Genomic DNA, 12679 nt, shown 5'->3' with positions numbered 1-12679 from the left:
GAAGTTCTAGAATGCCTTCTTCCATGAGATCTGTGCCAATCTAAATAGGCTCCAATGCTGAGCTCAAAACTACTGCTTTGGACAAAACCTGTGCATTGGAGACAAAAATTAAAAGTCACAAACTTGTACTGTAGTCACTTACTTAGAACTGCTCCAGGCATCAGAGCAACTAACACATTGATTTGTACACAACGTTGAAGGTTTCAGAAGCCTGAAAGCTGTGCAACATGAAATAAGATGTGCACTGATTCCAGAAAGGGTCTATGACAACAAGCACTGAAACTAGAAGTTGGTGGAATGAAGATTTAAACCAATCCAAGTGCAGGAGAACAAGAAAAGTGAAAGTAAAACAAACACATTCCTAAACTGTATAAACCTAGAAAAGTGAAATCATTGATAACAGTAAGGTTATGGGTACGGGAGTCAGAGCCATTAATAGGCAATCGAAGATCCTTCCAGTGAGTTGCCTATTGATGACATGCGGAAAAGGGAGCAGAAGTGTCATCCAGCCAAGATGACTGTATATGGCATAGCTCTAAAGGAGCAGCAATGCCAAGCAGTTTCTCACCCCACAGGATGACAGAAATTCTCATCAGTATAATTTGGTTGAATAACTGACATGTGAAAAGCCATCAATTCGAAATGTCAAAAGTGTTTTTCTCTCTGCAGATGCCACCTGACCTGCTGAATATTTACAGCATTTTCTGATTTTTATTCATAACTGCCTTTGCTCCACATCATTTAATGCTTTGGACAACAGACATCAATCTTAGGATTAAAATTAACTGAGCTGCTACTTACAGAAGAGTTCCAAACTATACCACCGTTTTTATGTAGAAATGTTTCCTAACTTCATTGCTGCAAAGCCTGGCTCTAATTTTTAGGTTATGTTCCTTTGTCCTAGATTCCCAGTCAGCAGAAATAGTCTCTCGCCATCTACCTGGTCAGTCCCCCTTAAATACCTTGAAAGCTTTAATCAAATCACCACTTAATCTTAATTTCAGGGAGTACAACTCAAGTTTGTAGAATCTCTCTTCATAATTTAACCCTTGGACTCCAGGTACCATTCTACTAAAACTACATTGTGCTTTCTCTGAAGCAAATATATCTTCCCTACGGTGTGGTGCCTACAACTAAACACAATATTTCAGATGTGGTCTAAACAAAGTTTTGTAATGCAGCGTGACTTCAAACACCTTATGTTCTTGTACTCTAAAGGCCAGCATTCCAAAAGCCTTTGATTTTTTTTGCACCTGTTGATGACATTTTAATGATCTATGTAAGTAGATTCCCCAAGTCTCTTTGGACCTCCACTGCTTCTAATTCATCAATTAATTCACCTGCAAGTCATTAAGTTTGTTTCATTTGTATATAGAATAAGCATTTGGGCTACACACCTTAACTGCCCTTCCATTCTAATGTTTGTCTCTCTCATTGCTCTCTCCTGATTTGATTACTTAACATCTTTTTTTTCTCTTTAACCTGTAGTGCCTTACACACAATTTCACTATTACTCTATTTGTTTAAGAATAGTTCTTTATACAAACTCTCTCACCTGGGCTCACCCCTCATTTGTTAGTTTAAAGTCTTTGTGAACACTTTATTAACCTTTGCTGCTAGGACCCTGCCTGGTCTCAATCAGTTCAAGTACAACTGCTTGCTGTCCCAGTACTGGCGGAAGTGTCCCGAGAGGTGGAGCCTCTCATTCCCACTCTGGTAGCCATGCAATTACCTCCCTATTTTGCTTGTCCTTATGCCAATTTGCACGTGACTTGAAGAATATAACCCTCGAGATCCAGGTTTTTAAAATTTAGCTCCTAGTCGTCTCTAAACAGGACATTTTTCCTGTGATGTTAGCCCCAACATGGACCCTAACTGCTGAATCCTGCCCCTCCAATATCCTATCAAGCTGGTACAAGATCTCCCTTACCCTGGCACCATGTAGGTAACATACAATACAGAACTCTTACAAAGGATTCTATCCACCCCACCCTTCCAAAATTATTGAATACACTGCAACTACCAACATTACACTGTCCCTCCTCCCTTTGGACAGATCCCTGCTCCAAGTTTCCATTCTAGTTGTCCTGCTAACATTCCTCACCCTTATCCACACAGGTGGCAAGTGCATTGCACCTGTTGGATATTATCAGTTTCTGCAGATCCTTGTTTTGTGTCCCACCTGAGTTCCCCTTACTAAGTACACTATTTGTCACATCAACCCTGGTCTGATCCTGTACCCATCTACAAGGTGACACCAAGGCCTGAAGTAAACTGTCCAAATACTCCTTCCCCTCTCATTATGGGTCAGAATGCCTCCAACTCTCAGTCCAGCTCAATGATTCTGAGCCAGTGAAATCTTCTGCAGAAGTCTGCACTCTGGACAGTCTCACTATCCATAAGCCGCAATCCCAGGCAAACAACCTGCTCTCCATATCAGAGTCCTGATTTCAAAACAGCAGGGGTGGTAGAGAGGGCAATGTATTGGATCTCAGATGAATTGGGAAAATTCAGAAGAGCACTAACTGCAGTAATTTTGACAGAAAAGTGTGTACTGGACCTCATGAGAGAATATGTGCAGAGAGATATATATACAGTGTGAAACAGATTTAGAGCTGTTGAGAAACTTGACCTCAGACAAGCTTTTTCTTGTATCCTGTCCAGCAGATGGAAGCGTTAGCTATTCCAACATTTAGCACTGGAGGAAATTATCCAAACTATATTCAACTTTATGTCTGCTGTCATAACAGGCTGCTATTAACTGCAAGGTACAGATCGTGCCTCAGTGTTGCCTGGAACATTAAAGACTTAGGGAAAATTGTTCTTTGGCAATCTGATTTCCCATTGTCTTTGCTCCTGCGCCAATCATCAGGACAACCCATAAGGATACCAAATGTAAAGGAAACAGCGGAAGGAACAACAGGCAAGGTACAGACCGTACCCAACCAGCCTGTGCTTGCAAAACTCAAAACACAATGTGCAACATTAAATGTGATTCCACGATTGGACATTTGCTAAATAATCCTCAGTGTGCTAAGAATTCCACTGACAACCAATTTAAGATGGTCAACCGGGCTCACAGTGTTGCCCATGTGTGTATACTGGAAGCTACATATATTAATACTCAGGGCCCTGTTCTCTGCAGACAGAAAGAACATGTATACATATTGCACCTGTTTCAGCTAAACAAAATAGTGACAGCCATTTGCTGGGTCATTCCTCAGGGCAATACCTTGACCAGAGTCAAGCTGCCTGGTTTAAATTTCAAACAATGTTGGCAGTTAACTGTCAGTCACTGTCAGCTGGTACATTCTCCATGGCAACACCTCTACCGATCAGCACTCTCTTCTCATACAAATTGTTGTTCCCTTTACATTTGGTATTTTTGCAGGTTGCCCTGATGAGTGCAAGATGAAAAGCTTTGACAAAAATACCTTTTTTCAACCACACAAGTTCTGCACTACCAGTTCTTAAATGGACTGAATGTTACACAAGAAATAGCAGTAGATCATATGGCCCATCGAGCTTGCTCAACCATTCAATACGATCATGGCTGATCTTTGACTTCAACTCCACATTCCTGCCTGCTCCCCATATCCCTCAGTTCCCTAAGACACCAAAAATCTCTCTACCCCAGCCTTAAATGTATTCAATGATAAAGCATCCTGAGTTCGTGCCCCCATGTTTTAAATTCCCTGACCGGCAGAAACAATCTCAGTGTTTACTCTATCAAGCCCCTTCAGAATCTTGTATGTTTCAATAAGATTGCATCTCATTCTTCTAAACTCCAGAGAATATAGGCCGAATTGACTCAGTCTATTTAATGACAACCCCCTTATCCTAAGCGCCAATTTAGTGAACCTTCGCTGTTCTGCCTCCAATGCAAGTAAATCTTTCCTTAAATATGGAGACCAAAGCTGTACACAGTATTCCATTATGTGCTTTTGCCAAAGCCCTGTACAATTGTTGCAAGACTTATTTCTGTCCTCCAATCCCTTTGCAATAAAGGCCACCATGCCATTTACTTTCCTAATTGCTTGCTTTACCTACATGGTATGTGTTCCTTGTATGAGCACACACAAGTCTCTGAATGTCAAAATTTACAAGTTTCAAATCTTTTAAAACACATTCTGATTTTCTATTACGAAAAAAGTGAATAATTTCATACTTCCCTACATTATGCTCCATCTACTATCTTGTTTCCCACTCACTTAACCTGTCTGTACCTCTTTGCAGCCTCACTGTGTCCTTCCCACAGCTTACCTTCCCCACCTAGCTTGGTATCATCGGCAGACTTGGATACATTATTCTCTGTCTCTTCATCTAAGTCATTAACATATGTTGTAAATAGCTGAGGCCCCAGCACCGATCCTTGTGACACTCCACCAGTCACAGTCTGCCAACTTTAAAATGCCCTGTTTATGCCCACTCATTACCTCCTGTCCATTAACCAATTCTCTATCCATACTAATATATTACACACACTATGAGCCCTTATATAATATATACACAGACAATGCTAGAAAAACTCAGCAGATCTAACAGCATCTGTGGAGACAGAAACAGAGTTAACGTTTCGAGACTGTGAGACTCTTCTTCAGAGCTGATACGGGCTCGAAATGTTAACTCTGTTTCTCCCTCCACAGATGCTGTCACAGCCTGCTGAGTTTTTCCAGCACTTTCTGTTTTTATTTCAGATTTCCAGCAGCCACAGTATTTTACTTTTATACTACGAGCCCTTATCCTGGCTATTAACCTTTTGTGCAGCACCTTTTCAAATGCCTTTTAGAAATCTAGGTATACTACATCTACTGGCTTCCCTTTATTTACCCTACCAATTACATCATCAAATGCAATGCAATGCAACGTAATGTAATTTGAATAAATTTGCCAAACAAGGTTTCCCTTTAGTAAAACCATGCTGTCTTGTTCTAATCATATACCTTTCTAACGTTAAGGCTCGCTTAATAACAGATTCCGGCATTTACCCAATGACTGATGTTAGGCTAACTGGCTTGTTTTTTTATTCGCTCCTTTCTTGAAAAGCAATGTTACATTTGCCAATTTTCAATCTGATGGGACCAGTACCAAATTTAAATTTTGGAAAATCATAGCCAGCGCATCTACTACCTCTTTCAGAGCCCTAGGTGTGCAGGCCATTAGTCCCAAGATTTGTCATATTTGATTTTTGACACAATGGGCTGAATGGCCTCCTCCTGTGCCATTAAAATTCTGATATATTTTAGTCCCTTAAGTTTCTCCAATAATTTTTCTCTGCCGACATAAATTACCTTAATTTCCTCACTCTTTTTAGCCCTCAGGTTACCAACTATTTCTGGTATAAAACGTATCTATTCTACTGAGAAGACAGACAAAATATTTGTTAAATGCTTTTGCCATTTCCTCATTCCCATGATAATTTCTCCTGCCTCTGCTTCTAAGGGACCAAGGTTTACTTTAGTTACTCTCTTCCTTTTTATATTTTCACAAAAGCTCTTACAATCTGTTTTTACATTTCTGGCTACTTGACATTCAATTTTTTCCCCTTTTTATCAACCTTTTGGTGGGCCTTTATTGGTTCCTGGAATACTCCCAATCCTGACTTTCAACTGTTCTTTCTAAAATTATACGCCTCTTCTTTTAATCTATTACTATCTTTAACTTTGAGCCACTGATGGCTCCTTCTTAAGTCTTTATTTATCAATGGAATATATTTTTGAACATTTTGAATCGTTTTAAATGTTTTCCATTGTTTATTTACCATAAAATAGACTAAAAAGTCTATTTACCAATTTAATCATAGCCAATTCTTCCTTCATACCCAATTGGCTTTAATTTTTTTTTGTGATTGGCATAAATCACTTTCAAACTCAATGTGGAATTCAATGGTATTATGACCACCATTTCCCAGTGGATTTTCTACTATGAACGTGACCAATTAACCCTGCTTCATTACACAATGATAGATCCAAGATAGCTTTATTCCTAGCTGGTTCCACAATGTATTATTCCAGGAAACTGTCAAAAATATTCAACAAACTCATGTTCTAGACCACCCTTGCCAATTTGACTGTTTAACAGCCAATTTGAAGATTAACATCCCTACAATTATTAAGTGTCTTTGTTACAAATTCCAATAATTTCTTGTTTAATGCTCTGTCCAACAGTATGACTACTGCACCAGCATTTTCTGACTCTTGTTATTCCTAGTTTCCATTCATAGTGATTTTGCTTCATGACCTTCTGAGGCTAGATCCTTTCTCACTAATGTCCTTACATCATCCTTTACTAACAGGGCCACCCCAGCTCCTTTGCCATTCTGTTTGCCTTTCTGAAATATTATGTATTCTGAAATATTTATTCTTTTCAATCATGTCTCTGTAATGGCGATTAGATCTAAACCACTTATCTCTATTTTGCCACTAGCTCATCTATCTTAAAGCAGATGCTTCATGCATTCAGTTGAAGACCTTTTAATTTAGTTTTATTTTGTTTTACCACTGCATTAACCTTATTCACTGATGCACAATTAATGTTAAACTTGCTGCCCCACTCTGCCTGTCTTTACCCATATTGCTACACTGCTCCATTGCCTCAACTTCTCTTTGGATTTCTAAATATCCCTTCGCCAACCCCACCGCCCCTCCCCCACCTGCCCCCCTGCACCAATCATGTCCACAGCCCTAGTTATACCATTTGCCAGGATACCGTTCTTAATCCGCTCTCGATGGAGCCCACCACAACAGATTAGCTCCCTCCTCCGCAAGTGCTAACGCCAGTGCCGCAAGAATCAAAAGCCCCTCTTTGAGAGCCACATGTTAAATTTTCTAATCTGCTTAACCCCATGCCAATTGACTTGTGGCTCAGGTAGCAACCCAGAGATAATTATCGTTGGTGTTCTGTGTTTTAATTTGGACCCTAACAACTCAATTTCTTGAATGATGCTCTCCTATGTTGTTCATCCTAGAATACCGGTCCACACAAACTAGCTTATAACGCAAGCATATTATAGCCACCAATGATACAAGGTTATCATCCAGTTGTGCCTTAATTGGGAATTTGAGATTATCACAGTCCAACCACAATGCTGCCTTCATGTCAAAACACATGCATTCCCACTGGATGATCAGTAGATATCAATTAGGTCTGGGAGCCCAGTTTTTTGCATCAATGGTGTCCCAATTACAATGTTGCTCCAATGAGATTAGCTATTTCAACATGGACCATGAGTTGAAACTTAGCCTTTTTGGCAAATCATAAATTACCTACTGATTCATTAAGGGTTGGGATCTAAGCTATTAAAGTTACATTCATATGCCAAGAGAGTATAAAATCAAAATTTTTAATTTTATAAATTCCGTAAATTTCAAATATATTTTATCTAATACTGACATTCTGACTTTCTTGAGGACAGCTGTGAACAGAGACAGACATTTCACCATTTTACTAAGAAAAAAATGTTTTATTAGGAAAATGGATACAAAGTTATGACAAGTTCGGTAATATTATGCTTAGTCTATCATAAAAGGTGTACCAAATAATTTTGGAAAATAAGCACTAAGATCCTAAACAACAAGAATCTCACTCAGAATATAATATTCTTTTGAAAGAAATCCATCTTAATACTCCGAAAACAGGCGATGGGTTTCAGAAAAAAACTTCAAGGGAAAGGGCAAATGGAACGGCATTTCATAATATTAAGTTAATTCACAACATAGACCAAATGAGTTTAAGTATTAATGAATAATTAAATTGCCCATCACAATTGCATATGGTTGTACTACAAAATAGGTGTTCTAGTCAAATAGCAATAGTGAATTACTGTAGATCAGTCTCTATCTGATTGGAGATTTCTTAGTTCAATCAAAATGTTGTTTTAATCAGGCTGAAATGTTACAACTTAGGTGCTCAGTGTTGGGTTGCGACCAAATCAGAAATGTTTGTGCGGTTTACTTTTTTTCTTGGGAGCAGGGCAAGAGAAGTTGCCTCCAGGTATAGGAACTGCACGTGAAACACAAACTGACCCTCACAACCTTTGTCCCACTCATAAGTAATTGAATACATACTTGTACTTCTGAAAGAAGTTTGGAGCTTCAAAGAGTTTGGACCACTCCATTTTACCCATTAAAATTTCATCTGTAATCGAAAGACCTGTGAGGAAACAAAGTGGATTCCTTACCTCTATTTAGATGCAATACATTAGGATTGAAAAGCATGATTGGAGTCTTAGAAAAAGTTTGATTTCATACAGTAGGATACCTTCCAAATCAAGTCATTAAAGTGATGAATGGTCACCGACCTGAAACACTAACTCAGTTTCTCTCTCCAGAGATGCTGTCTGACCTTTGAGTATTTCCAGTATTTTCTGCGTTTAAATATATAAAATCACTCACCTTGCTTAAACTCTTCCATCATCACTGCACGCGTGGATGCAGAGACATTGTATGTAGAGTTTTGTTGTGGGTAGGCTGGTGTGATAATTGGCATGAGATGGTATCTGTCACTTGGATTAACCTACACACAAGATAATAACCCACAGTTATTACACCTTCTGAGTATACAACAATACAAAATTAAGGGTCAAAAGATTATTTGTATTGTTAAACGGGAAAAACCCTGCAGTAACTTCAGATGGCGACGTTTTAAAATCTCTAGGATAATGATTTAATTCTTGCATGCCATTACAAATCAGACAGGCAACTTGGTCGTGCAGGTCTATTCTCAACATGAGCCTCTTCCCACCTTGCAATTCCACTTTCTTTCTCCCTCATGTAGCTACCAGCTTTTCCTTAAATACACATATGCCATAATATACCATGCTTAAATGCATCTATGCCATTCTTGAATTATTGCAAAAACTAAGTATGCACACAAGACATAAATTGAACAATTAATAGCTGATGAAGCAGAGCTATATCACAAGTAAAACATCATCTGAAAAGCAGTCAATACTGCACATGCAAAATATAATTTATCCATCAAACCCCATCTCAGATTGCCTATGCTTGTTTAGCTTCCACATATCTGATGTATCTTCGCCAGAATGAACTTCTTTCATTGGGGCCAACAGTAAAAACAAGTCACATCATTGTACATCAACATAGAACCAACACAGCCTGATTCAAAGCTGGCAACTCACTATAAACTTACCCGTGGATCCCACACTGGTAGATTCAGATTGCAGTCCTCAGGTTGCTTTAACAAGACGGGATTAGGCCATTCCCTGACAAGAAAATGCAACGGTGTTGATAATTCAGAATACCTTGAAATAAATATGCTGGACTGCAAAAGCACACTTTAGATTGCAGTTTTGTCTCCGAGTAACTTACATGCTGCTTCACAGCAGTATTTCCAGTGATTGCTTTAATACGGTTTCATCAACAAATCTTTTATTAATTTAGGCAGTTGAAAAGGCTGGCCCAGTTGGTGGTTTAAAGGTCCTTTTTCTTATAAAGGCGCAGGTGCCAAGCAGAAGCTATCTTGAAATCTAATTCAGGTGGATTCATTTTACTTTTGGATTATTTCTTTATTAAACTTCACATCCAGCCAAAGACATTTTATAAGCATATGAAACATTTTAATACTGCTTTAAGTTATTATATTTGAAGATTGCAGTTTAACTTGTATAGATAATTTAATAATTTGGAGGACCTATTCAGACTGTCCAACACAGCTTGTGCTGATAGCAACCAAAACTCTAGTCCAGCTAATGCAAATCTCGTATTGCTGCCAATTTTCCCAGGTGGTGATCTCAACAATTTTAGCTGTACAACTTAAAATGTGCGTGAACAAGCAGTGTTCTCCAGCAGAGCTTTTAGTGAGCCAGCTACTATCCCATTATTAACAGCTTTTTTGTACATTAAAAAAAGGAGCATACATTTGAGTTTATTAGCCACTGTCAAGATTCTTTGTTGTAACTCTAAACAGCATTTATTTAAAAAGAGTCTTGAAGTTTAGTTTGAATAATTTATTTGCTAAAGCAAATACAGTTAGGACCCTGGGGAGGGCAAAGTCAAGATACTGATTTTAACAGGCTTTACAGTTTTCACATGGCCGCCTAAATTCTTCTAGGGAAGACACCAAGTTACAAATGTGGTTTGCTACAGTGACCACATAGCATTTAAAAATAAAACACGCTTCCACTTTACTATTTAAGAAAGAAAGCATTGCTGAAAAAAAAAAACGTGCTGCCAAAGCTTTTCATCTTGCAGTCATTAGGACAGATTCGCAAGAATACAAATTGTAAAGGGAATAATTTATAATGCATGAGAAGAGTGAGCTGATTGGTTGGCTATCCTAGCAAATGTTAAAAATGAAAATAGCTTGTATATATTTTTTAAATCTGCATTCTATTTGTGCAGCTATTTAAAACCTCTGTTAATCTTACCAGCACAAAGTACATTAAGTGAACACTGGTCACAACTCTGCAAATATCAGGTGATGATCTTCACTGTACCCAAAAGCTAATTAAAAGCTAAATAAGCTACACCTCTAAGTTGATGTGTGCAATGCTTGCAAATCAAAGTGGTAAATAAACTTCAATATAAGCAAGTTTGAACTTATGTATTTTGGTATGAAAAATAAAGAGGCCATATACTCCTTGGAAATAAGTGCCCACAATGGGTGAAGGAACAGAGGGGTCTGAGAGCATAGATATACAAATCATTCAAAGTAGCAATGCAAGATAGTTAGGCTATAAAAATAGCAAAGAACTGGGGTTCTTTTTTTATTTAAAGAGGTGTAGAATTGAAAAGCAGCAAAGTTATGCTAAATTTGCATAAAATATAGTCAAGCCACACTTGGAGGAGTACTGTGAACAATTCTGATCTCAATACTATTAAAAAGATACAGAGGCACTGAAGATGCAAAAAAATGCTTTAGAATGAAAGCAAAGTGAGAGGTTACGTCACGAAAGATTGAACAGGCCAGAATTCTTTTCTCTAGGCAAGAAACCTGATAAGAGACATTTAATTTTCTGTTCAACTGCATTTACCAGCCTTTGCTCCACATGCCTCCTTACCTTTACCTAATAAAAATCTAGCAATTGACTCACCATCCACAGACATCTTTGGTCAGGGGAGGTGCAGCGGAGGGTGGTGGAGGGGATTACACTTTGTATGATAAAATGTTTCCAGATTTCATGCCAAAACTGCCTAGCTCTAATTTTATGATGTCACATCATTCTGGGTTCCCCACCAAAGGAAATCGTTTCTGTGTCAATCGTACTTAACCTTTCTATTTTTAAACACTTTGGATTGATCAACCTTCAACCTTCTAAACTTAAGGGAATAAAAGAAATGTTGATACAACCCGGAGGCAAAAGCCTACATACACCCCCTAGCAGAAGTGAAGTATCCTAAATGTTACTAAGTCTACACTGCCAAATTACTTTACAAATAAGATCCATAGAAAGCAATACTCACCATTTTGAAAACACCAAGAAGAACTTGTGTACTAGGGTGGAAGCAACAGCATTGGGGTACAGTTGACATGTTCTTGCCACCAACATGGCCCATGACACACCACCCAGAAAGCCTAATATGTTAGAGTAAATGTTGTGGCCTGTTTAAAAACAACAGAGTCTTTCTTAGCATGATGTGATGAGCATGTTTCACACATTACAACATTTAATTTACAATTCAATTTTGTAAATTCTTAGTCATTATTGCAACTTCTTTAACTTGCATTAGTGGCCAACTATGGATTATGCCCTACAATATGCACATGACCTGATAGGTCAAATGCAGCTGAGAGTCTGACTTTTGAATGGGCTCTTCCATATGATGGCACATAGTGGAAAATTGGGGGTGGGGGGGTGCGCAGGCAGGGTCGTTCGGGCGAAAGAGTGGGAGATGAATAGAAGGGAGGAGAGACAGGTAAAAGCAGGGATGATGATGACAAATTTTGCAGCCATTTTTAAAACAATCACCAAGATCCAGCTGGTTTGCCTCAAAAGGCTATTTCTATGGGGGGTCATAGCAAAGTTGAGAACCACCAACCAAGAAGCGCACTCTCCAGTTGCCAGCAAATAATATTACAGTACACATCCACTAAATTGATTCAAGCTGGAGGAAGAAACAAACTAGTGGGCTAGGGCATTAATGAGTCACAGCTGTTTGTTTGAAAAGGGTTAAGTGAAAAATATTGATTTAGTGATAAAATATTGTTTACCCTGCTGTGGGTTCAGTTTTTCCCACTGAAAAAAAGCACTTAGTACATATAAATCAATAAATATATTGCCATTATTTTACAAGTGGATAAAGCACAGCAGAAAATTAACTGTACCATCAGATAATCTACCCCCACTCATAAGGCCTGGCTCTGTGTTCCACCATTTGTTCTCTGACTTGAACCATGGACACATCTTAATTGGTCAACTCTCACAGTTGATTTATAAAGGCCAGTTTCCCCAGAAGGCTCCAGATGATTGTGGGCTGGAGTCACTCCCTTTTTGATTTGGTATCCAGGTCAAACAGAATGCTGAGCGAGCCTCTTGAACAATGCCAAAGTAAGTGCTAAAAATCACCCGCCAGGAATAGATACTATTGGCAGTTGGTCAGGCAGCACAGAGTACACAACCTAGAATTTAAAGAGCTATAATACCAACTCTGGAGAAGATCGTGTGAATCCCAGAGATTCAGAAATCTCAAAGGCTACAATTCCAAGTCAAACACTACTC

General features: G+C 38.6%; 1 protein-coding gene across 3 annotated transcripts in view; it reads right to left on the bottom strand.

Annotated features, from left to right (window-relative positions):
• Positions 1-12679, bottom strand: part of papola (poly(A) polymerase alpha) — a 73863-nt gene that overhangs the window by 34932 nt on the left and 26252 nt on the right. For all 3 annotated transcript variants that reach the window (XM_041214974.1, XM_041214976.1, XM_041214975.1), the window contains exons 9-12: positions 11424-11562; positions 9151-9223; positions 8394-8514; positions 8067-8151 (exon numbers count right to left, since the gene is read on the bottom strand). In XM_041214974.1, coding sequence (XP_041070908.1) covers positions 8067-8151; positions 8394-8514; positions 9151-9223; positions 11424-11562 — 418 coding nt within the window. The remainder of the gene's footprint in view (positions 1-8066; positions 8152-8393; positions 8515-9150; positions 9224-11423; positions 11563-12679) is intronic.

Source organism: Carcharodon carcharias, chromosome 20 (genome assembly GCF_017639515.1).
Source record: "Carcharodon carcharias isolate sCarCar2 chromosome 20, sCarCar2.pri, whole genome shotgun sequence".
NCBI classification, from domain to species: domain Eukaryota; kingdom Metazoa; phylum Chordata; class Chondrichthyes; order Lamniformes; family Lamnidae; genus Carcharodon; species Carcharodon carcharias.
The sequence above is the reverse complement of the archived record's forward strand: the minus strand, read 5'-3'. Positions and strand labels throughout refer to the sequence as shown.